This window comes from Heptranchias perlo, chromosome 10 (genome assembly GCF_035084215.1).
Source record: "Heptranchias perlo isolate sHepPer1 chromosome 10, sHepPer1.hap1, whole genome shotgun sequence".
NCBI lineage: Eukaryota > Metazoa > Chordata > Chondrichthyes > Hexanchiformes > Hexanchidae > Heptranchias > Heptranchias perlo.
This window is the reverse complement of record NC_090334.1, coordinates 7,600,564-7,626,282: the sequence shown is the minus strand read 5'-3', so window position 1 is coordinate 7,626,282 and position 25,719 is coordinate 7,600,564. Positions and strand designations below refer to the sequence as shown.

The window sequence follows — 25,719 nt, the reverse complement described above, 5'->3', positions numbered from 1 at the left end:
TGTATTTACATTGCTGTGGGCAGTGAGCTGGGGTTTGTATTTACATTGCTGTGGGCAGTGAGTCTGGGGTTTGTATTTACATTGCTGTGGGCAGTGAACTGGGGTTTGTATTTACATTGCTGTAGGCAGTGAGCTGGGTTTTGTATCTACACTGCTGTGGGCAGTGAACTGGGGTTTGTATTTACACTGCTGTGGACAGTGAGCTGGGGTTTGTATTTACATTGCTGTGGGCAGTGAGCTGGGGTTTGTATTTACATTGCTATAGGCAGTGAGCTGAGGTTTGTATTTACACTGCTGTGGGCAGTGAGCTGGGTTTTGTATCTACACTGCTGTGGGCAGTGAGCTGGGGTTTGTATTTACATTGCTGTGGGCAGTGAACTGGGGTTTGTATTTACATTGCTGTGGGCAGTGAGCTGGGGTTTGTATTTACATTGCTATAGGCAGTGAGCTGAGGTTTGTATTTACACTGCTGTGGGCAGTGAGCTGGGTTTTGTATCTACACTGCTGTGGGCAGTGAACTGGGGTTTGTATTTACATTGCTGTGGACAGTGAGCTGAGGTTTGTATCTACACCGCTGTGGGCAGTGAACTGGGGTTTGTATTTACATTGCTGTGGGCAGTGAGCTGGGGTTTGTATTTACATTGCTGTGGGCGGTGAGCTGGGGTTTTTTATTTACACTGCTGTGGGCAGTGAGCTGGGGTTTGTATTTACATTGCTGTGGGCAGTGAGCTGGGGTTTGTATTTACATTGCTGTGGGCGGTGAGCTGGGGTGTTTTATTTGCACTGCTATGGACAGTGAGCTGGGGTTTGTATTTACATTGCTGTGGGCAGTGAGTCCGGGGTCTGTATTTACATTGCTGTGGGCAGTGAGCTTGGGTCTGTATTTACATTGCTGTGGGCAGTGGGCTGGGGTTTATATCTACACCGCTGTGGGCAGTGAACCCCGGGTTTGTATTTACACTGCCTTGGGCAGTGAACTGTGGTTTGTATCTACACTAGTAGAAAGGTCCCTCTGTATGCTTTACTACAACAAAAGCAAAATACTGCGGATGGTGTAGATCTGAAATAAAAACAGAAAATTCTGGAAACACTTAGCAGGTGAGGCTTTACTACAAGACCAGTGCACTGATGTCTTGTTTCTGAGGTTTTCACGTGCCCCATTCTCACGTCTCCCATATTGAATTGTAGGTAACCTGCTCCAAACTGATCAGTGATTTAACACTGTTTGATTCGACCCTGGTGTTGAACATGCTGTCACCAAAAAAAGAGACACCACATCCAGCTGGCCCTGTGGTAAAATTTGGCATTTGCCAGTGCAGAAGGAGTTAAAAAAGAAACCATCTTCACAGGGCTGACAATATTCCAGACATTGGTGGGTCCTTTACTTTCATAAAAAGGTCCACATTTCCTAAACAATACCAAACTTTCTCAGTGAATTCTGCTCTGTGATGTGTTCTGACCATCGCACAGTGTGAAAAGTTAATCATTGCCTGAGCTATTCCAATCATCTCTGGGTGGATCAGATATGATTCACAGGACTCTGAGCAACTTCCTGATTTAGATACACTGTGAAGTGTAAAACCGGTTCTCACCACACTGGTTTGCCTGCTTTATGTTGCTCCAGAAACTGAGCAGTGTTTGCCACTGATTCACCGCAATGTCATAGAGCAACACCCCCGTCAGTGCAAAACTATAAACAGGAACCCTGGAGCTGAAGGTGTAGTCTGAGAAAACGAGAGTGCATGAGCCAAGAAATTACAGCAAGGGACAGCCTGGGACAGCAAAGCAGTGAGATTTGGGAGCACTGAACCCAAAATAGGAGCACCATTCACCTTGACACAACGCACCAAACAGTCAACGCTGAAAACAGGTTAGTGATTTTACAGATTCCAATTGCTACTTTGCTTTCCAATGTGTTTCCATATGATTCGGCAGCATTTTTCTGGCATAGTTCTGTGTTTACCTATTAATATTACAACACAAGGTCACGGAGACATCCTTCCAGAAATGATATACCTCTTTTTCAACACCCAGAGCTAGCCTAAGTCTGTTTCTTGTAGCCAATGAATCCACCTGAAGCACTCGACTCCACATACCTGCACAGTGGCAAAAAACAGCTAGCAGCCGAGTGCTGTGACCAGGATTTTGATAAATGATGGGTGTGTGAAAATTAAACAAAATGTGAACCATGAAGAACACCAGGCAGCACAATTCTGTCCTACCGTGCTTGGGTTGTACCTGGAGAGCATTCTGTATAACATTAGGGTGAAGTTCTGGTGGTGGTGGAGGTGGGAGCAACTTCAGATGATGAATTAGGAGCATCACACATCAAGTGTGCGATTTTTGCTACCAATAACCCCAACCTCAACGGTATTTTCTACTTTCAAGCCAGTTAGCCTATGATATAGGGCCATTTAATGATCTCACGTGTGATACTAAGATCTGCGAGGTAAGTAATTACTCTTATGGAAGGTAAATGCCAACACAACAACAACAACTTGCATTTATACAGCGCATTTAACACAGGAAAATGTTTCACAGGAGTGTAAATAGACAAAAATTTACACCAAGCCAAAGAAGGAGATATTAGGATGGATGGCCCAAAGCTTGGTTAACGAGGCAGGTTTTAAGGAGGGTCTTAAAGGAGGAGAGAGAGGAAGATAGGTGGAGAGGTTTAGGAAGGGAATTCCAGAGCTTCGGGCCTATTCAGCTGGAGGCACAAGAGTGGGGTGAAGGGAGTGGGGGGACGCACAAGAGGCCAGAATTGGAACAACACAGAGTTCGTGGAGGATTGTGGGGCCGCAGGAGGTTACAGAGATAGGGAGGGGTGAAGCCATGGAGGGATTTGAACACGAGGATGAGAATTTTAAAATTGAGGCGTTGTCGGACGGGGAGCCAACGCACACAGGGGTGATGGGTGAATGGGACGGTGCAAGTTTTGGATGAGTTCAAGTTTAGGATGGAAGATGAGAGGCCGGACAAGAAAGTATAGGAATAGTTGAGCCTGGAGGTAACAATAGATGAGGCTTTAAGCAGCCGATGGGCTGAGGCAGGGGCGGAGATGGGCGATATTGAGGAGGTGGAAGTAGGCGGTCTTGGTGATGGAGAAGATATGGGGTCGGAAGTTCAGCTCAGGGTCAAATAGGATGCCGAGGTTGCGATCGATCTGGTTCAGCCTCTAACAGTGGCCAGGGAGGGTGATGGGGTCGGTGGCTAGGGAATGGAGTTTGTGGCGGGGGCTGAAGACGAAAGCTTTGATCTTCCCAATGCTTAATTAAGGAGGAAATTGCGGCTCATCCAGGACTAGATGTCTGATACAAGCAGTCTGACAACACAGAGGCAGTGGAAGGTTCGTGATAGGTGGCAGTGAGGTCGAGCTGGGTGCCATCAGCATAATGTTGAACCTGACGTCATACGAACATAAGAAATAGGTGCAGGAGCAGGTCACATAGCCCCTCGAGCCTGCTCCGCCATTCAATAAGATCATGGATGATCTTCGACCTCAACTCCACTTCCCCGCCCGATCCCCTTATCCCTTGATTCACCTAGAGTCCAGAAATCTATCCATCTCAGCCTTGAATATACTCAACGACTCAGCATCCACAGCCCTCTGGGGCAGAGAATTCCAAAGATTCACAACCCTCTAAGTGAAAAAAATCCTCCTCATCTCAGTCTTAAATGGCTGACCCCTTATCCTGCGTCTCTGCCTCCTAGTTCTGGACTCTCCAGCCAGGGGAAACAATCTCTCAGCATCTACCCTGTCAAGCCCCCTCAGAATCTTATATGTTTCAATGAGATCACCTCTCATTCTTCTAAACTCCGGAGAGTATAGGCCCATTCTACTCAATCTCCTCATAGGACAACCCTCTCATCCCAGGAATTAATCTAGTGAACATTCGTTGTACCGCCTCCAAGACAAGTATATCCTTCCTCAGATAAGGCGACCAAAGCTGTACGCAGTACTCCAGGTGAGGTCTCACTAAAGCCCTGAACAACTGTAGTAAGACCTCCTTACTCTTGTACTCCAACCCCCTTGCAATAAAGGCCATTTGCTTTCCTAATTGCTTGCTGTACCTGCATACTAACTTGTGTTTCTTGTACGAGGACACCCAAATTTCTCTGAACACCAATATTTAATAGTTTCTCACTATTTAAAAAAAAAATCTGTTTTTCTATTCTTCCTACCAAAGTGAATAACCTCACATTTCCCCACATTATAATCCATCTGCCACTTTCTTGCCCACTCACTTAATCTATCTATATCTCTTTGCAGACTCTTTGTGTCCTCCTCACAGCTTACTTTCCCACCTAGCTTTGTAATGTCAGCAAACTTGGATACTTTACACTCGGTCCCTTCATCTAAGTCATTAATATAGATTGTAAATAGCTGAGGCCCAAGCACCGATCCCTGCGGCACCCCACTAGTTACAGCCTGCTAACCTGAGAATGACCCGTTTATCCCTACTCTCTGTTTTCTGTCCTTTAACAAAACCTCTATCCATGCTAATATATTACCCCCAACCCCTCTCTGGCTACGACTGGATAGATAAGAGTGGAACCAGGCGAGCGCAGTCCAGCTCAGCTGGTCAACGGAGAAGATGCGTTGAAGGAGGATGGTGTGGTCAACTGTGTCAAAGGCTGCAGAGAAATCGAGACGAAGGAACTAGCATAGTGCATCACGGTCACAGTCAAATAGGATGTCATTTGTGAATTTGAATAAGGCCTTTCCGTGCTGGGTAGGGGCGGAAACCTGTTTGGAGAGATTCAATCGTGGAGTTTCTGGAACGATGGACACAGATTTGGAAGGCGACAACACATTCAATGACTTTGGAGAGGAAAGGGAGGTTGGAGATGGGGTGGTAGTTTGCAAGGACAGAGGGGTCAAGGCTGGATTTTTTGAGGGAGGATGATAATGGCAGGTTTGAAAAGGTGGTTGACAGTACCCTGCTGGTTCAGCCCGTCTCGTGTGCGATTACTGCATCGAGAAACCGTTTACAACATCAGCTAGCATGGGGGCCAGGAAAGGAAGTTGGGTGGTTAGCAGTTTAGTGGGAATAGGGTCGAAAGACAAGAAGGTGGGTCTCATGGACAAGATGAGCTTGGGGAGGGCATGAGGGGAGATAGAAGAGAAACTAGAGAAAAATGCAAATTCAGGGTCAGGGCGAGGGGAACATTGGCTCAGTGGGTAAGGGGAAGGGAGAAATACAGCAGAGGCAGCTGAACAGATGGTCTCAATCTTAGTGACAAAGAAGTTGGGGCGAAGGGATGGACCAAATGGCCTGTTTCCATGTTGTAACTTCTATGTATTTCTATGAACCGATCACTATTGCCTGCAGGCCAGCCACTTAATTGGTGAATAGCCACAATTAATTTTTCCCCCTCCAATTTTTATGCCTTCCTGTTCTGATGAAGCAGACTCATGCTGGGGTATGGTTCCATGGATGCAAGGCAGCCTCAGGTATTTTGCTCAAACGGTCATTCTTCACGTCTGAGCCTGGACAATGAGTTGAAGTTGGCTGGAGTCATAGTAAAGTCTGGTTCTATTCCCAGCCGATGTCCTGAATCACGCAAGGATGGAGACCAGGAAATGGAATTTAATTTTAGCATCGTACTGCGGCCGAGGTCCGCTCACTCTATATATCATGGGGATTGAACCTGGGACCCTGCTGGTCCATTGGGCTCAGTGCCACATTAGGTGGTGCATTTATCCACTGTGTCTTTTGGGAGCTTGATTTGTTCACGCCTTTTTGCTTTAAGAAATGTTAAACACACATGGAGAGCGTGTACAAATTAGGAGAGTTAAAAATCAGTCTGCTCGATGGGGTTATCAGAATCAGTGCTGAATTATTGAACACTTTTCCCATCCTATTGTATATGAATTCCTCAAGTGAAGCACAATCTATTGGCAATGAGAACCGTAGCAATCTGTAACTTCATTGCATTACCCCACAAAGCACCAACAGGGCATCAGTGGCCTCAACAATTTGTGCATCTAAATTCTGCATCAGCTTTACTCCTGTTTTTGTTTGAATGCTGGGAGCTGATATGGGGACCTGGCCTGGAGTGACTGATTAAGGGGTCGAGTTATTATTAGAGATACAACCGCTAACCCAAAGACGTCTCAGAAGCAGTTTTCAGAACACGAATTTCTCCAATTCTCCACCTTGTCCTGCTCAGCAATCACCCCAAGCCAGTAGCCCATTAATACACACCAGATTAATATTGTTTAAACCAACTGAAACTGATAGAACCTCTACCTCCACCAAAGCAAGTTAATGATAAAAGTACTATTAGGGGTCAGACACAGCCTCTCTCAACAACAACGACTTGCATTTATATAGCGCCTTTATCATAGTAAAACGTCCCAAGGCGCCTCACAGGAGTGATTTTCAAACAGAATTTGACACCGAGCCACATAAGGAGGTATTAGGACAGGTGACCAAAAGCTTGGTCAAAGAGGTAGATTTTAAGGAGCATCTTAGAGGAGGAGAGAGCGGTAGAGAGGTGGAGAGGTTTAGGGAGGGAATTCCAGAGCTTAGGGTCTGGGCAGCTGAAGGCACGGCCGCCAATGGTGCAGTAATTAAAATCGGGGATGCGCAAGAGGCCAGAATTGGAAGACCGCAGAGATCTCGGAGGGTTGTAGGTCTGGAGGAGGTTACAGAGATAGGGAGGGGCGAGGCCATGGAGGAATTTGAAAAAGAGGATGAGAGTTTTAAAATCGAGCTTTGCCGGACCAGGAATGTAAGTCAGAGAGCACAGGGGTGATGGGTGAACAGAACATGGTGCAAGTTAGGATCCGGCAGCAGAGTTTAGGATGAGCTCAAGTTTACGGAGGGTGCAAGGAGGGGGGCTGGCTAGGCGAGTTGGGACAGCTCATCCAGGACTGGATGTCGGACAAGCAGTGTGACAAATTATAGGTAGTGGACGAGTCGATGGAGGTGGTGGTGAGGTAGTGCTGGATGTCATCAGTGTACATGTGGAACCTGATGTTATGTCTTCAGGTGATGTCACATGGATGAGAAATAGAAGGGGGCCAAGAACATAAGAAATAGGAGCAGGAGTAGGCCATACGCCCCCTTGAGTCTGCTCCACCATTCAATAAGATCATGGCTGATCTTTGATCTCAACTCCACTTTCCCGCCCGATCCCCGTATCCCTTGATATCCCTGGAGTCCAAAGATCTATCTATCTCAGCCTTGAATATACTCAATGACTGAGCATCCACAGCCCTCTGGGGTAGAGAATTCCAAAGATAGATCCTTGGAGGACTCTAGAGGTAATGGTGTGGGAGTGGGAAGAAAAGGCATTGCAGGTGATTCTTTGGCTACGACTGGATAGATAGGAATGGAACCAGACGAGGGCAGTCCTACCCTGCTGGACAACGGAGGAGAGGCGTTGGAGGAGGATGGTGTAGTCAACCGTGTCAAAGGCTGCAGACAGGTTGAGAATGATGAGGAGCGATCGTTTACCACGGTCACAGTCACGTGAGATGTCATTATACAGCAGGGATCAGATTCCAAACACCTTATCTCCGCACCCTCCTCCCACAGCCCTCCTTCCAAACGTGGAAATCGTACTTGAACTCCCTTTTCTCGTCTTCTTGCCCAACTTGGCACCCAGGGAAGGACTTATTATACAGTGGTAGGGACAAGCTTACAGACTGTCAGGGATCTGAATCATACACACCTGCAATTGGCACCATACTTGGGCACAGCAACAGCCACTATCCAGGCTCACTGACATTTTATGAGGTGAGGGATGCCAGTGCTTGATGCAGTGTTCTCAGCAAGCATTCACCAGGATGAAACGAATAGAAGCCGCTTCACTCTACCCCAATGAGTGCCCTCTACTTGTATCAGTCTAAATTCTTTCATTTCATACATCAGCTATCCTATGTGCTCAATAACCAAATACAGTGCTGAAATGCAGGCAGTTTTGTGCTGTGGCCCATGTCCACTAGAAACTGAGTTGAGGCTGTCCAGATATATTCACTGTAGGCCCTGACTGGATTATCATAAGAAAGAAATAGGAAATAGAAGCAGGAGTAGGCCCCTCAAGCCTGCACCACCATTCAATAAGATCATGGCTGATCTTCGACCTCAACTCCACTTTCCTGCCCGATCCTCATATCCCTTGATTCCCTTAGAGTCCAAATATCTATCTACCTCAGCCTTGAATATACTCAGTGACTGAGCATCCACAGTCCTCTGGGGAAAAGAATTCCAAAGATTCAGAACCCTCTGAGTGAAGAAATTCCTTCTCATCTCAATCCTAAATGGCCAGAGACCATGCCCCTTAATTCTAGATTCTCCAGCCAGGAGAAACAGCTTCTAGGCATCTACCCTGTCAAGCCCTCTAAGAATCTTATATGTTTCAATGAGATCACCTCCCAAATTTTCTAAACTCCAGGGAGTATAGGCCCATTCTACTCAATCTCTCCTCATAGGACAACCCTCTCGTCCCAGGAATCAATCCAGTGAACCTTTGTTGCACTGTCTCTAAGGCAAGTATATCCTCCCTTAGGTAAGGAGACCAAAACTGTACACAGTACTTCAGGTGAGGTCTCACCAAAGCCCTGTACAATTGCAGCAAGGCTTCCTTACTCTTGTACTCCAACCCCCTTGGAATAAAGGCGAACATACTATTTGCCTTCCTAATTGCTTGCTGTACCTGCATACTAACTTTCTGAGCTTCGTGTACAAGGACACTCAAATCTCTCTGAACACCAACATTTAATAGATTCTCAGCATTTAAAAAATATTCTGTTTTTCCATTCTTCCTACCAAAGTGAATAACCTCACATTTCCCCACATTATACTCCATCAGTCGTCATCTTGCCCACTCACTTAACCTGTCTATATCCCTTTGCAGACTCTTTGTGTCCTCCTCATAGCTTACTTTCCCACCTCGCTTTGTAAAGTCAGCAAACTTGAATACATTACACTCGGTCCCTTCATCTAAGTCATTAATACAGATTGTAAATAGCTGAGGTCCAAGCACTGATCCTTACGACGTCCCACTAGTTACAGCCAGCCAACCTGAAAATGACCCTATAAATTACTCATTGATGTACTATGGCATTTCACACAAGAAGTCAAGTCCAAGTGTACTTTTCAGGGCAAGCGGAGTTAGAAGCGGGGGGGGGGGGGGATAATTGGACTAAGCCCGTGGATATAATTCAGTCCCCATTTTTAAGTCATACATTCTGTCCTTAATTTTGCATTTATAGATTCCTATGTTCACATCTATAATGGAAACTCATTATGTAAGTTTGTCAGGAGTGTGATGGAATCCTCACTGCTCACTTGGATGGGTGCAGCCAGAACAACACTCAAGTAGGTTGATACTATCTAGGACAGAGCAGTTGACTTGATTGGTGCCCCTGCCCCATGACTCGATATCCATCCCCTGCACCCCCAGTGCACTGGGGCTGCAGTATGTACGATCTACAGGATGCAGCGCAACTACTCACCAAGATTACACACTCTCTGTGACCTCTACCATATATAGGAGGAAGAGCAGCATTGTCATGGGAACACCATCACCTCCAAGGCACACTCCATGCTGGCTTGGACGTATAACGTCATTCATTTAATGTTGCTGGGTCAATATCTACCAGCATTGCTCACGTCTCAAGAACAAAAGAGAATCCTCTAATTACACTCTCCAGCCAGTGGTGGTGTTGTGGTGCCTCCAATTTGTTGAGGGTGTAATTACAGTGACAAGTTTTACACAGGCAGCTCCCATTATAAATGTGGTCATTGAAATTTATAACAGAAAAAGTTGACAGGAAGTGTGGGCAAAAGTTGGATTTTAACATATTATAGATATATCCTGGTAATTACGTAATATATAAACACACAAATTGACTGAAATGTTGACTAAATGTTGCTGCTTTCTCTGTCTCCCCTCGTTTGCTTCTCTTCAGTTTCTTTCTGCCTTTTTATCCTTTCCTTTTGGGTGGGAGGTGATGGGTGATATGGCGTGGTGTGGTTGTACTGGATAAAGGAGCTAGTGACAGCCGAGGAAAGAAACTATCTGTTTCTCACTCTATTTCTCTCTCGATCTTGACAAGGTTGCTATATAATATACAATGACTGGGCTGTTTTGTATACATACATATACATATATATTATATTGAGGCGTTGGTGAACCATGAGCAAGCGCAGGAGTGATGGGTGAATGTGATAGGATAGGGGCAACAGAGTTTTGGATGAGCTCAAGTTTATGGAGGGTGAAGGATGGTAGAATGGCCAGGAGAACATGGCATAGTCGAGTCTGGAGGTGACCCAAAGCGTGGATGAGGGTGTCAGCAGCAGATGGGTTGAGATAGGGGCGGAGACAGGTGATATTACGCAGTAGAAAGTAGGTGGTCTTTATGATGGAGAGGATATGCGGTTGGAAACTCAGATCCGTGCAAATAGTACGCCAAGGTTGTGAACAGTCTGGTTCAGCCTGAGACAGTGGACAGGGAGGGAATGGAATACTTGGATGAGAGTCAGGGGCGTGGCTAGTTTTGTGGGTGGAGATTTGTTTGGGCGGAGGGTTTAGTGGACGGACTTAAAAGATCGAGGAGGCTTGGCTGTATTGTAGTTAGGCGTGTAACTCACTTACGCCCAAAATTCCACGATCTTTTAAGCCACATAATTTGTTTGCACCAGAATACGGGTGTCTCTGGGTGCAAATGCAGAGGAGACACCAGGCCTCTATCTAACTTGTGCGGTACTTGCCTTTGGAGTATGTTCAGTTCAGCTCCATCATTGTGTATTTGTAAATACAGCACCAATCCCGGTGTATTTATACCATGCGGGGTGATGGAGGGGTGGGGGGAACGGATGGTTGGGGAGAAGAGGGTTTGATGTTTCATTCCTGGCGCTGTAACTACCTGTTCTCATCTTCCTGAGGTAAATGGGAACTGCTTCAGCATATTTTTCCCACATCAGTACCCATTGCACAGTATAGGACCAAATAGACACTGTGTCAGATAACAGGACCTGCCAGGTTGCAAGGGCAATTCACTAAAAGCAGATTAGAGAAATAAGCATTGCAGCACTCAGATTGGTCAATATGGGGAGGTGCTGGGCTGGGCTGAGTCAGGAGTTTGTTACACAGAGGGTGGGTAAAAATGAAGCAAGAGTTGGCCGCAGTCTCTCCCACGTATTGGTCTCAAAGTGCTGTGGACAAAAGCATAGCAGTGAGATTACTCAGCCTTTCGGCAGGGAGTAGTGAGTGGACCAGCAGGGGAAAGAGGAAAGACTGAAGTACAAAAAAGAGACACAACTATCCTCACCCAATAGACCCCAGGTCCAGCATAAAGTGGAACGCTCTCCGACTTGTACCTCTCCTCTCACATCACGTGTTGTGGTGAGTGAAGCAGAGGGACAGTTTGGATTTTATGTGGCAGCTCTCCTGTGACCTCATGACTGTTCAGGATAGATGACGATTCCCACCAAACAGCTGAATAGCAAGTAAAGCACGCTCCGCAGCATCAGCATTGCACAGTTTCAATTCGAAGGTGTCAGCACCAGCTTCAGTGCAGCGTGTGCGAGGGCTCCCAGACACACAGTCCCAGTTTCTGCTGCTTTGTAAGTATTGAGTACCACCATCAGCTAGTTGGGTGCCTGAAGTGAGTGGCCTTGGATTTACTGACTTTTGCACTGCGGTTAGTGTGGCAATTTTCTTTCTTTGAATTGTTGGAAATGTTCCACACGGTCTTGAGAAAATGTTAGGACAGCTTGCCCTGTGTTATTTGAAAGTTTGTATTTTTTTATCCTAGTCCTTTAGTGTGACTGACGTACTGCAGTGCTGGCTCGTGTGTGTGTGTGGGGGGCGGGGGTTAGTATTTGCTTCCTTCTTTATCTGAAACACACTATTGTTACAGTATTGACGTGTTCAGTGTTTTATTGAAGGGCCAACAGTCTGGGGCACATCAAAACAGGCATCATTTGCTCGGCCCATTTTATGTTCCCTTCTGTTCTGCAAGTCATCTTGTGTGTCACAGGACCCTGCTGGGGAGGGCTGGAGGATTTGCAGTGACATAAATTGCAATCAGATGGCTGGGACCGAGCATAAACAAAAAACAAAATGGTAAGAGGTTAAAAACCGATACTCTAAACTTGCAGTCCTGGTCTGATCAGATCTAGCCATTTTTCTACATATTGAGGGCTCACTGACACAGACCTGGTGGTGGAAACACCGGGAACCGCTGGCAAACAGCGACGGTATCAGAGCCTGAAGGTCAGGGCTGCTGGGGTTTCCCAGAGCATCATTCTACCCTGGTTCAGTGCACGCTGACCTAAGTTGGTGGTACTGGTCTTGTATGTTTATCTAGTGACCGACTAGACTGAAATCATAAGCTCCGCTGAAGTACTCCCATGTGTGGATGAGTGGGTAAAAGATACCAGCTATGTCTGAAGGTGCAGGGCTGCTAGTAAGCACAGGTCACAGTGGATGAGTAACACATTCCTCCCCACCCAGGCGTCTCAGCGCCATTTCCTGCCCTGCGTCTCTCTATGGTGACATCGCTCCAGGGACTGTCCACCCAAAGTGACGTCACACTCAGCTGTCATGAGCCACGCTGCGTCCCGAGAGAACCAGCTGCCTGGCTTCCAACCCCCGGTGAAGCATGTTAAATATGCTGAGTAAAACAGGGCACCGTGGTCTCTGCTGGAGAGCCTCATTAATATCAGGAACTGCAACATGGTCACTTGTTTGAAATAAATATTTGCCCACGATTAAGAATGACCGCGTTACATGGCAATACAAACAGAAAATGCTGGAAATACGCCGCAGGTCAGGCAGCATCTGAAAGGAGGAGATGGGTTAACGAGGTGGATGAGACCGTCCGTTACAAGGGTCTACATCCACAACGCTTCTCTCTTTCAGATGCTGAATGACCTACTGTTCATTTTGTGCTTTCAATTCAGATTCTCAGCATTCAGTTCTTTTTATCGCTGCTACTCAAAAATTTGAATTGTTCCTTATATTCTTGGAGTACAGCAAGATTACTATAGATTCTGGACTTCAATTCTCTGGTTACTAGATACAGATTCTTTCGCTATCCAAGATGCGGCATTGTTATCACCACTGATCTTTCATAACCATCAGATATTGAGAATGTGCAGCGCGCTGACCATCAGAAGTCAGTCACTGTGGACGCAAAACACATCCAACCCAAACACAATGAAAGCAGTACATGTTATAAAGAACAAATAGCAGGGAGCGATTGCAAACCTTAAATTTAATATCAGTAATCAGAAAGCTATTATTTATACTGACTTGTATTTCACTCTGGATACAAATCATCCGAACCTCTCTATTATAAGAAAGAAACCTGCATTTATTTATCACCTCTGGCAACCTCATGACGTGCCAAAGCGCTCCACAACCAATGAAGTATTTTTGAAGTGCAGCAAACAATTTGTGCACAGCAAGATCCCACAAACAGCAATAACAACAACTTGCATTTTTATAGCATCTTTAATGTAGGGAAAAGGTCCCAAGGCGCTTCTCAGAAGCATACTCAAGACAAAAAATTGACAACCAAAGGAGGAGATTTTAGGAGGCGAGACTAAAAGGTTAGTCAAAGAGGCAGGCTTTAAGGAGAGTGTTAAATGATTGGAGAGAGACCGAGAGGTTTAGGGAGGGAATTCCAGAGCGTGGTGCCTAGACGGCTAAAGGCACGGCAGCGAGTGTTGGGGATGTGTAAGAGGCCAGAGTTGGAGCAACGCAGAGTACTTGGAAGGATGAGGACTGCAGAAGGTTACAGAGATAGGAAGGAGCGAGGCCATGGAGGAATTTGAACACAAGGATGAGGAATTAAAATTGGGGGCGTTGGGAGACTAGGAGCCAATGTAGGTCAGCGAGTACAGGGATGATGGGACTTGGGTGCGAGTTAGGATATCTTTGGACGAGCTGAAGTTTATGGAGGGTGGAAGATGGGAGACTGGCCAGAAGAGCATTGGATTAGTCAAGTCTGGAGGTGACAAAGGCATGGATGAGGTCTTCAATAGCATATGGGCTGGAGCAGGGCAGAGATGGGTGATATTACAGAGGTGGAAATAGGTGGTCTTTGTGATGGAGAGGATATAGCGTCGGAAGCTCAGCTCAGGGTCAAATATGAACAGTTTGGTTCAGCCTGAGACAGTGGATGGGGAGGAGAATGGAATTGGTGGCAAAGAAACAGTGTTTGTGTTGGGGGGATGGGGGGTGTATACAGACGATATTTAACAATGAGATAAATGATAATAATTCACTCCCAGGTATCTGTAATTTGATAGATAAACCATCTGATCCCCTCGATTAGATTCCAGCCTATAACTCACTCCTGGGTATCCACTGTTCTAGGTATGGACCATCTGAATCCATTGATAAGACTGCTGCCTGTGTCTCACTCCTGGGGTTTTGCTATTCTCAGTGTGGTTGTATCGAAGTTTATCTCCCTGGAGTATAATACTGGTTTCATGATAGGATGAACACCAGTCTGATTTGATGCCCCAAACAGCCTTTGATCCCACTTAATTTTATCCCGCAATAAAGATCAATATCGACAGCTGCTTACACTCCTTTTGTGCAACTGTCTCATCCCACCTCAATAGTTCGGTGGTGTGCAGCAGTAAATAGCTGTGGCCTTGGGTATGGCATTGCAGCGAGTCTATAAGGGTCGCACTGAGTACCAGAGCCAAGGGGGTATTTTATATCCCAGTTGTACAGAAGCAGCTCTTGGGCTTTCATTAAATGGGAATGGGGAAGGAAGAAGAGTATGGGGCTTTTGCGTTTGAGCTCCGCATAGATTTAGCTCCAGAATAATGAACTGTAATCCCAATTGCTCTCCCGAAAGCTTAACTGGCAAGTGCACTGCCTGATATGCGACTGAAAGATACAGACTGGGAAGGTCCCGAGTCAGAGGCCCGATCTGCGCTTAATTATCTGATCTCATCCAGGGTGATGGGAGGAGTGCTAGAACTGCCGAGGGAGGGGAAATAAAGTCAGACTCGTGGTTCCCGCTCCCGATTTCTATCCTTGACCCTTGCTGGAAAGTGCATGTGTGCGGTCAGCATTGGGTTGTGACCTCTTCCATAGTTTAACAGCCTGCCGACTCTGCCTGCCTAGGCCCACACGTGAAGTGTGGCTACTTGGCCTCAAAAGTGGGCTGCGTGCCAGCGAACCGTACATGGCCCAGCAAGGAGTCGGCACCGTTGGGAGAGGAGGACAGAAATCTCGTGTCAGACACATGCTGATCTTCAATTTGGTTATTGGTTTTACTCATTAACCAGCATGCCTTATCATAACCAATCACATATTTAAGAGTTTCTTTCCATTTTCACAGGATCGAGCCAGCAGGAGCCAACTTTTCCATTCCTCCAGGCTACCCACCGTATTTTCAACGCCCTTTTTGCAGCAATTAAACCTTCCAAGCCTGCAGGAGAAAGCTGTAGGGCGATCAGAAAATGTCTGTCAAAACGCCCATCTACCTCAAAACTGGATCTCCCAAAAAAGGCAAGAAGGTGAAACTGCGGGACGTGCTGTCAGCTGACATGATTAGCCCCCCACTCGGGGATTTTCGCCACAGATCGCACATTGGCAGGAGTGGGGAGAGCGACACCTTCGGTGACATGTCTTTCCTGCAGGGCCAACGTGACCTTCTCTCAAACTTGAGTACATCGAAAGACCCAGAGGGCAGGGCGCCCCCTAAACCCCCTCGACTACACCTGGAAGAGTTCGACGACTCAACTGCTGCATCTGTCAATCCCATGCCGGCCACCTCCGAAACTACAAATAATCAACCGCTAATTGTTCGTTCAGCCGTCTTCCAGCGCAACCCGCCAGGGTTCTCAGAGGAAGCATTACACTGCGACAGGCACACAGTCGATGAGGATCAGCAGCAAAATGAAGACTTTGAAGAACAGCAGTGTCCAATAGAGACGACAGTGTACGAGTCTGCTTTAGGCCCATTGGAATCTATGTTTACATTTAAACTGGATTTGGGACCTTCAATACTGGAAGATATCCTCAAAGTTATGGATAATCACAAATCCTAAGACTTCGCACCAGTAAAGTTACAACATTAACTGCTAGACTTTATGGTAGTGAATTACAAGTCTTTGTATATTGGGCACAATTTTGCCAATTTGCCTTAGGCAGGCTAACGGTACCCCAGCAACCCGTCACCAAAGGCAACAAAAGTGGTTTATTAATGAGTATTTAGTAATAAGCAGGGGTGGCAAATTGTAACTAGACCTACAACATGATCACAAATATATGAAACCAATCATTATAACCAATTCTCAACAGGTCCCCAACAAAAAGATGCAAGGGGGACCATTGTACCTCGCAGGAATGGTTGAGGTTCATCTGCAGTGAGGTTTTCAAAGTTTTCAGAACTAGCAGAAGCATTTTGATACACATTTGCTGCTCCTCTAGTTCCTGTACCCAGCTGTAAGGTAGGCAGGTAATCTATTCCCAAACTTCTGGGAATTACCAGGAGGAGGTGCAGGAGAGTAGACGGGGAAGCTTCATCCTCCAATTTTTCTCTCCTTCCACTTGGGTCCTTTTGCTGATGGAATGGCCTAGATAGCAACAGAGGAACAGGAGTAGGCCATTCAGCCCCTTGAGAATGTTCCATCATTCAATTAGATCATGGCCGATCTGTATCTTAACTCCATCTACTCGCCATGGTTCCTTAATTCCCTTGCTTAACAAAAATCTATCAATCTCAGTTTTGAAATTTTCAATTGACTCCCAGCCTCTACAGGTTTTTGGGAGAGAGTTCCAGATTTCCACTACCCTTTGTGTGGAGAAGTGTTTCCTGACATCACCCCTGAGCAGCCTAGCTCTAATTTTAAGGTTATGTCCCCTTGTTCTGGACTCCCCCCCCCCCCCCCCCCACAGAGGAAATAGTTTCTCCCTATCTACCCTATCAAATCCTTTAATCATGTTGAACACCTCGATTAGATCACCCTCAATCTTCTATGCTCAAAGGAATATAAGCCTAGTCTATGCAACCTGTCCTCATAATTTAGCCCTTTTAGCCCCTTTTAAATTGGGCATTTTGGTTTGCTTGAGAAAAGCCACATTTTGCCATTTTTTGGCACAGTGCACTGCAGTAGCAACACACTGTGCCAGTGCATCAACAATGCTGTGCCACCCTGGGAAAAAGAACTAGGTTGTTCCCAACATCAGATTTCACGAACACCAATCTTCTTATTTTGCACGATGATGCGAATTACACAGGAACAGGAGTAGGCCATTCAGCCCTTGAGTCTGTTCCACCATTCAATTAGATCATGGCTAATCTGTACCTCATCTCCATTTACTTGTGCCTTTGATCCATATTCCTTGATACCCTTGCCTTGATCTCAGTCTTGATACCTTAATCTCAATTTCAATTATCCCAACATCCACAGCCTTTTGGGGAAGAGAGTTCTAGATTTCCACTACCCTTTGTGTGAAAAAGTGCTTCCTGATGTCACTCCTGAATGGCCTTGCTCTAATTTTAAGATTGTGCCTCCTTGTTCTGGATTAGGAACATAGGAATTGCTAGACTAAAAAGATCAAGGTCCAGCTAGTTCGCCTTCTACTGGTAGTCGCAGAATACAACGATAATGGAGTTGTTGACTCATCATTGCAATCAATCTCTATCAATTAGTGTACAACAGACCCAGACATGACACGAGGAAAACCCCAGTGGTGGAGAGCTTTGGGAATCATAGGTCCAAAGTCACCTGTTCCTCCCAAGCCTGCTACACTTACAAGAGGTCATGTCTCAAATTACTCATATATTGTAACCAAAAATATTATTTTCTGAAAGAAATCTATCTGCTTCCACCTTCTCCCTTGGAAGCCTGTTCCATAGATTGACCACTCGCTCACTGAAATAACGTTCCTGCAGATTAGTTTTGAATCTACCCCCTTCAAGCACAGGCCGTGTCCTCTGGGTCTACTGTTCTGGACAAGGTGAAGCAGCTTGTCATGGTTTGCGTTATCTAGTCCCTTTAGAATCCTAAAAACAGCAAACACGTCACCTCTTAACCTACTCTTTTCCACTGAGAACATTCCCAATTTACATAATCCAATCCCTCCATTGCCTCAATCATTCTGGTTGCTCTCTTCTGTATCCTTTCAATAACTACAATATCTTTGTTGTACTGCAATGACCAGAACTGTACACAGTATTCTAAGTGCGGTTGTACCAATGATTTATAAAGTGGCAGGATTACCTCACTATTTTAGCTCAATATTTTTAATATATCCCAACATTTGCCACCAAGCACTGTTGCGATAGCTTCAATTTATTGTCAATCAGGACCCCCAGGTCGCTTTCATTTTCCACGCACATTATTTGCTTTCTATTTAAGTAATAGTTCCCTGTCTGGATTTTTTGTCCCCATGTGAAGCACTTTGCATTACTCTACATTGAATTTCATCTGGCGCCTGCCTGCCTAATTTCCTAAGTATATTCAAATCCTCCAGTAGCTTATCCTGTTCAGCTTTGGTATTTGCCACCTTCATTAGCTTTGTATAATCTGCAAATTTAGCCATTGGGTGCTTGTGACTCCTAGCACCAGATCATTTATAAAGATATTAAATAAAAGAGGTTCCAAAACAGATCCCTGTGGGGTTCTCCCACCAGAGGAAACAGTTTCTCTGTATTTACCCTAATGAATCCTTTTATCATTTTAAACCTTCTAAATTAACTTGCGAAGGGGAGACTCACTATTAGGATGATTTATAGGCAGACACAAACCATACAGTTCACACTAGTGATAGAATTCATGCTTCTATACAATCCTCTTGACTATTCACATATGGTTTAACCTTTGACACAAGTCCTAATGTGACATTTCTAAGTGTAAGTATTCCAGATAATGTCACATCATACTGTTGTCACTAAGATTTCGGTGAAGCATACATCTCAGACTGTGCCCACTGTGAGAAACACTCAACAGTACAGCTATAGAATGTGTCATCCCAAACTTGTGTCTAGAGAGAGCACTCAGTACTGTATAAAAAGAAAAAAAAACTTGGAATTATATAGCACCTTTCACGACCTCAGGACATCCCAAAGTGCTGTACAGCCAATTAATTACTTTTGAACTACTGTTGAACTGTAGAGCACTCGGGTGAAGTTTGGTGGTGATAATAGTGGGAGTAAGTTGAGAGGATGAATATGATGAATTATGAATATTGCACAAGACGCAATTGGCTTAAGTGCCACTTTCTCCTGTAGTGGAATATGCTTCATATGCCTGGTATGAGACTGCTGTCATTACAACAGCGAGCACAGGATGGATCTATAGCAATTCCCTCCAACGTTCGTGTTTTCCTACAAAATGCAGAGAATTTTGTTAGCAAAATTGAAGCCCATGGGATTAAAGGGCCAGTGGCAGCATGGATACAAAATTGACTAAGGGACAGAAAGCAGAGAGTAGTGGTGAATGGTTGTTTTTCAGACTGGAGTCTGAAGATCAAACATCTTACATTAAATATAACAAATATGCAATTAACAGGTGTTAATATTTGTCAAGCTCAAAATGCTTGCTACTTCAAGTCTCGAGGGAAGTATACAGTAGTGTTCCCCCGGGATCGGTATTATCATGAAGGGTTTTGATAACAGTAAATGAGGAGAAACTGTTTTCACTGGCAGAAGGGTCAGGAACCAGAGTTAAACCAGATTAAAGGCAATTGGCAAAGAGCCAGAGGTGAGGTGAGGAGAATTTTTTTTTTTAACGTAGCAAGTTATTATGATCTGAATGCACTACCAAAAAGGGTGGTGGAGGCAGATTTGGTAGTAACTTTCAAAAGGGACTTGGATATGTACTTGAAGGGGAGAAAATTGCAGGGCTATGGGGGACTAACTGGATAGTTCCATCAAAGAGCTGGCACAGGCACAATGGGCCGAATAGCCTCCTTCTGTACTGCAGATTCTATCCATTGTTCAAAAACACAAGCAGGACAGCATACGACAGCTTCTTCTACCTTGTACATTAGGTGTGTAAAGGCTAGTTTTGATTCACAATGGGACAGGCACGTATGAGGCTATCGGCTTCCTCTGGGTTCCCAGAGCAAAACCTTATTGTAGTATTTGAAATATTTATTCCGCTTCTGTATATTTAAGCAAAAAGCAGAGAATTCAAAATCAAGTGGATGCTCGAAGTGGCGTATAAACTACATTTTAATTTAACGTTACCAGTTGATGAATGGTACTTCAGCCGCGCTCGTGTATAAGGCGCTACCTGTATTTAGACACTGTACTAATGGCCGTGAAGATACAACTGCACTGCGTGTGTAATTTACAGCTATCACAGATTTATATCTATGAAGCCTCTTTAAATCATCATCAACTTGTTTGGCCCAATCCCTGAAGAATTGAAAGGGAACTAAAAAGGGAGAAGATGGTACACCCTCTTTATAATGTCCCCCCAATACTTATACATTACACAGATGCACAAAAATAAAAAGTCAATAGCCAAACAGAAGGAAATTACTACAAATGTACAGGGCTTTGGTGAGACCTCACTTGGATTACTGTGTACTGTTTTGGTATCCTTATCTAAGGAAGGATATACTTGCCTTAGAGGTGGTGCAACAAAGGATCACTACACTGATTCCTGGGATGAGAGGGTTGTCCTGTGTGGAGTGATTAAGTAGAATGGGCCTATACTCACTGGAGTTTAGAAGGTGATCTCATCGAAACATATAAGATTCTGAGGGCGCTTGGCAGGTTAGATGCTGACAGGTTGTTTCCCTTGGCTAGAGAGTCGAGAACTAGGGGGCATAGTCGCAGGATAAGGGGTCAGCCATTTAGGACTGAGATGAGGAGAAATTTCTTCACACAGGCGGTTGTGAATCTTTGGAATTCTCTACCCCAGAGGGCTGTGGATGCTGAGTCGTTGAGTATATTCAAGGCTGAGGTAGACAGCTTTTTGGACTCTAGGGGAATCAAGAGATATGAGGATCGGGTGGGAAAGTGGAGTTGAGGTTGAAGATCAGCCACAATCTTATTGAATGATGGAGCAGAGTCGAGGGGCCGTATGGCCTACTCCTGCTCCTATTTCTTACGTTGTAACTAATAAACAATGGGGAGGTAAAAAGAAAACCTGTCAAGCACTTTCTATTCATGGAGGTTTGTAATCATAGAGGTTTTGGAATCAAGAAGATTCATCACTTGGAGTGAAAATGAACGCAAGTGGTTAATACAGCCACCAGTATTAGAGCAGCTGTTCCAAATCCAATGAGGGAGTCAGTATTCTTAAAACTGCCAGGTCAAAAGTATTTACAACCCAGACAAAATGTAATAGAAAAGCAAAGCATGAAAGTAAGACTCCATAATAATCTTTATTATTGAGAAATCCTAAATGAAAGACGAAAGCCCACACTACAAGACAGGTGTTGAAAAGGTTCGGGGGTAAAAGATGAGTCAAATCAGCAGGTAGTGATGAGGAAATATCAACCTGGTGCTTTAGGACAATGAGAAGACTCAAAGAGCTCCTAGGAAAGAATGAGTTAAGATTAGGAGACGGTGCGATGAGTCAGTGAGATGAATGAGAGAACGTCTGTTTTAAAATCAAACCAGGTTTCTCAAGGTCTCACAGACTGAACACATTCATTCGGTGTCCTGTAAATACAGGTCTCATAGATCTGATTTATAAAACTACCAGAGCACCCAGTCCTGGCGACATTAATCGGCAGTCTCACTCAAAGACCACAAAGGTGCGGGAAATGGAAATGCCATGTTGGTACCGCACACGGCACTCTTCTAAAAGCTAGGTTAAGGCATGGTGTTGGGGCAAGTACAGAGAAAGCTTTTGCTCTCCATCTGGTCAGTGAAATGCTCGAGCTGAAAGAACTTGATGCCAACATGCCTGGTGCAAGCAGTAGGGGTTCAAAATCCTCCATTCCCCAATGATGGCATCCCTCACCTTAAAGGGAAAGTGCAGACTAAAATAGTGAAAGACAATGAAAACAATACTAGCTCACTCACACTATCCAGCAGGGACCATCAGTCAGTGATCAGAAATGAGAGCGCTGGCTGATTTTCCCATCTTTATCCATGATCTGGATGAAGGTGTTGCAAGAACAATCCGCAAGGTCAATAGGTTTTTGTTAGGTAAGGGCATCATGGCACATGGAGCAAAGACAGGTAAATGGAACAGATCCGCCACTATCTAACTGGAAAAGGCTTCTGGGGCTGAATGGCCCACTCCGATTCCTATGTTCCCTAGCCCAATTAGGGAGACCAATTATAGGCCCCCTCAAGGATTCCCTTTCTTCACTGTTTCAGGTGCAGGAGAGCAAACTTGGCTGGTAGGTCAGTGAGTAATGATATTCGTTTATACTATACTTTTCCTTTAATAAACACACAAATTACATGATCACCCAATGGCCCCCACAAAAAGGGAAAGGAAAAGCAGGACAGGGTCAGGATCCAGAATGTAAGTAAGATATTTGGAATTCAGATAAGGGTTTGACATTGTTTCTCTGGCTGTGTATTTCTGCCACATAACGTGGTCCAATGGTGGTAGCACAGAAAGAAAAAATGACATTTTATTGAGTTTTTATTTTTAGAGGGCTGCACGCACAATAAGATGGGAAATTTTTCTCTCTTGACGGGACAGTTATTGACAGTTCTCCGGTATCTCATCCAAGCAGCTTCTCATGTGTGAGCTGACACGGCGAATGTCGGCAGTCTATTTAACCACAGAAGGCATCACAGCAGAGTCCAGTGCTGTTCTCACCCGACGCTCACACACGTATACTTTCCGCAGGTTTCACTGCACTATGTCCTGGGCCAGGAAACCTGCCTGATTTCGCCCCTCCCCGACCCAGGGGACTTAAAAGACTAACTTCAACAGCCCAGCAGAGATCAACTAATTCAGCAGGAAAAAGGAATCAAACCCGGGATCGTCTGATTTGTATGGCTCAGTATCATTCCACACACTGCACTTACCCACTGAGCAGGTGGACCGCATCTTCAGAAAGAACTGTAAGAGCTACAAAACGTGTCGAGTCCAAGGGCTTTGAGGGTGAGGTATAGCTCTTTTATGCTTGTGGTTGGATTTCTGGGAGCTGCCACTGAATAAGATGATCAATAGCCAGACGTCTGTTATAGCTGTAAATAGTGCTGACCCACCCCACAATGGTGCGGTCATTATAACAAGAATAATTTTCCAGAGTCCTTCATGTATTTAACTGGGATGTTTCTCTTCTTACAGTGAGCTTGTGTTCGGCTATTCCTAATGAAAAGCCACTTTGTTTCAGAAATGACCTCAGGTACCAAAATTTAACTGTGCCCGTTTCGAGTGGTGCCCGTTTCTATTTTACTTGTAGGTGCAGCACGCGACAGGTGATGGGGTCCACCACTCAAGTGATTAAAATGCTGTCGCTCGGATTGCAGTAAAGCGCAGAGTGTGAAATCTTTACACTATGTCCACTTGAACTGCAAAAAACACCCATCGGTTTATCAGTCCTTCCAACTGTCTGAAGTGAGCAATCTGAGTTACACAACACCAGAGTGAAGCACTTCTGTTTACAGGTCTGGTTACTGGCAGTGATAGGTGCAATTTGAGGTTAGAGCATGGTACAAAGTTAAAGAGTAATGGCTTAAAGTGCAATTTTTCCCATAGCACATTGGTACTAATAAACTAAACAAGGCTGCCGACCACATTTTATGTTGCATCATTTGCACAATGATGAAAATAGCTACTGAAATATTCTAAGGGTTCCAAAGCATCATACACCTGGTATTGAAAATTCCACCAGTCCAAGTTTTGGACGACATTTTTGGTTATGGTTTTGCACAAAGAATCAGTGTAGTATAAAGACGGTCGGTCCTGGAGAAATGGCTACAAACTGTACTCCACACACAGCACCTGCTTTGTACCCGAGGGACCTCGGACCTTTCCATAGCACACAGAGACCCTCTAGTGGCAGAAAAGCTGTCATTGCAGCAGGGCGCACAATCCTCCATCTCAGTGTTTCTTGTTCCAATTAAGTATCCAGTTGTGAGTAAGGACCTGGACATTTTGACAATGTCAACCTCTTGTCTCTCCTATCATCATTTTAGTTTATTGTACCCTTTTATAAAAGTTCATTTGAAGATTAGAATTTAAGTTTATATGTTAAACATTCATAACAATGCTATGTACAATTGATGAATCAAATAAACTTTTTAAAACTTCAAGTTTTTAAAGTGTTAAAGTAATAGATTCATAACAAAATCCAGCAATGATTTTATCCTTGAGTATTTGTGTGAAAAATACCCCGTGTGTGCAATATGAAAAGCTATTTAAAATGGGGTGGTTGGCCTGGTGACCTAGGTCACCACTCTCTGTTTCCACTACTGGCGGTGCTCCCACATCCTGATCAGACTTTTTCTCCTAGTCTTTTTGGTCTGTTTTTCACAAAGGCAAAGGCTCCAAGAATAGAAAGAGTGAATCTGTTTCTGCTTTTTCTTCATATTCTTTCTCTTCAACGATCCCCTGACTGCCTTTTTGCTGTAGTAATCTTTCTCTTCATTGATCCTGAGTCTGCCATCTTTGCAATGAAAGATTCTCTCTCTCCTTTCACTGATTCCCCGACTCTGCCCCTTTCTCCTGGACTATTCTCTCCTTTCACTGATTCTCTGACTCTGCTCCTTTCTCCTGGACTATTCTCTCCTTTCACTGATTCTCTGACTCTGCCCCTTTCTCCTGTACTATTCTCTCTCCTTTCACTGATTCCCCGATTCTGCCCCTTTCCCCTGGACTATTCTCTCCATTCACTGATTCCCCAACTCTGCCCCTTTCTCCTGTACTGTTCTCTCTCCATTCACTGATTCCCCGACTCTGCCCCTTTCTCCTGTACTATTCTCTTCTTTCACTGATTCCCCGACTCTGCCCCTTTCTCCTGGACTATTCTCTTCTTTCACTGATTCTCCGACTCTGCCCCTTTCTCCTGGACTATTCTCTCCATTCATTGATTCTCCGACTCTGTCCCTTTCTCCTGTACTACTCTCTCTCCATTCACTGATTCCCCGACTCTGCCCCTTTCTCCTGTACTATTCTCTCTCCATTCACTGATTCCCCGACTCTGCCCCTTTCTCCTGTACTATTCTCTCCATTCACTGATTCCCCGACTCTGCCCCTTTCTCCTGGACTATTCTCTTCTTTCACTGATTCTCCGACTCTGCCCCTTTCTCCTGGACTATTCTCTCCATTCATTGATTCTCCGACTCTGTCCCTTTCTCCTGTACTACTCTCTCTCCATTCACTGATTCCCCGACTCTGCCCCTTTCTCCTGTACTATTCTCTCTCCATTCACTGATATTCTGACTCTGTCCCTTTCTCCTGGACTATTCTCTCTCCATTCACTGATATTCTGACTCTGTCCCTTTCTCCTGTACTATTCTCTCCATTCACTGATTCCCCGACTCTGCCCCTTTCTCCTGGACTATTCTTCCTTTGGTGTTTCTTTCTTGACTTCTCTTACACCCTACCCACTGCACTTCACCTCACTTTCTCTCCTACTCTTTCCAACCTTATGGCCTGAAGTGAAAAGATTTGAAATGACCTAAATGAGGGACGTGATTTTTTTTTTACTTTACACTTATGAACTCTATAAGCCATCTTAAATTTGTTGGCACTTTGAGAAAAACCCTAAAGAACATTTAATGAATATAATCCATAATCATGCGTTGCCCCCAATAGTAAGAGTGGCAAACTGGTCTGCCACAAGAAGCAA

At 44.9% G+C, this 25,719-nt stretch overlaps 2 protein-coding genes across 2 annotated transcripts in view; one reads left to right on the top strand and one right to left on the bottom strand.

Moving 5' to 3' along the window:
- Nucleotides 1-25,719, bottom strand: part of dnajc17 (DnaJ (Hsp40) homolog, subfamily C, member 17) — a 177,440-nt gene that overhangs the window by 39,846 nt on the left and 111,875 nt on the right. The gene's annotated exons all lie outside the window — the stretch shown is intronic.
- Nucleotides 1,626-24,153, top strand: LOC137326261 (cdc42 effector protein 2-like). The gene is made up of 3 exons (XM_067991185.1): nucleotides 1,626-1,870; nucleotides 15,329-16,085; nucleotides 22,767-24,153. Exon 2 carries the CDS (start codon nucleotides 15,450-15,452, stop codon nucleotides 16,038-16,040), a length of 591 nt encoding a protein of 196 aa, XP_067847286.1. The 5' UTR covers nucleotides 1,626-1,870; nucleotides 15,329-15,449; the 3' UTR covers nucleotides 16,041-16,085; nucleotides 22,767-24,153.

What these genes read in the sequence shown, in the direction of transcription:
- LOC137326261 (XM_067991185.1), top strand. Translation starts at nt 15,450, where the DNA reads ATGTCTGTCAAAACGCCCATCTACCTCAAAACTGGATCTCCCAAAAAA.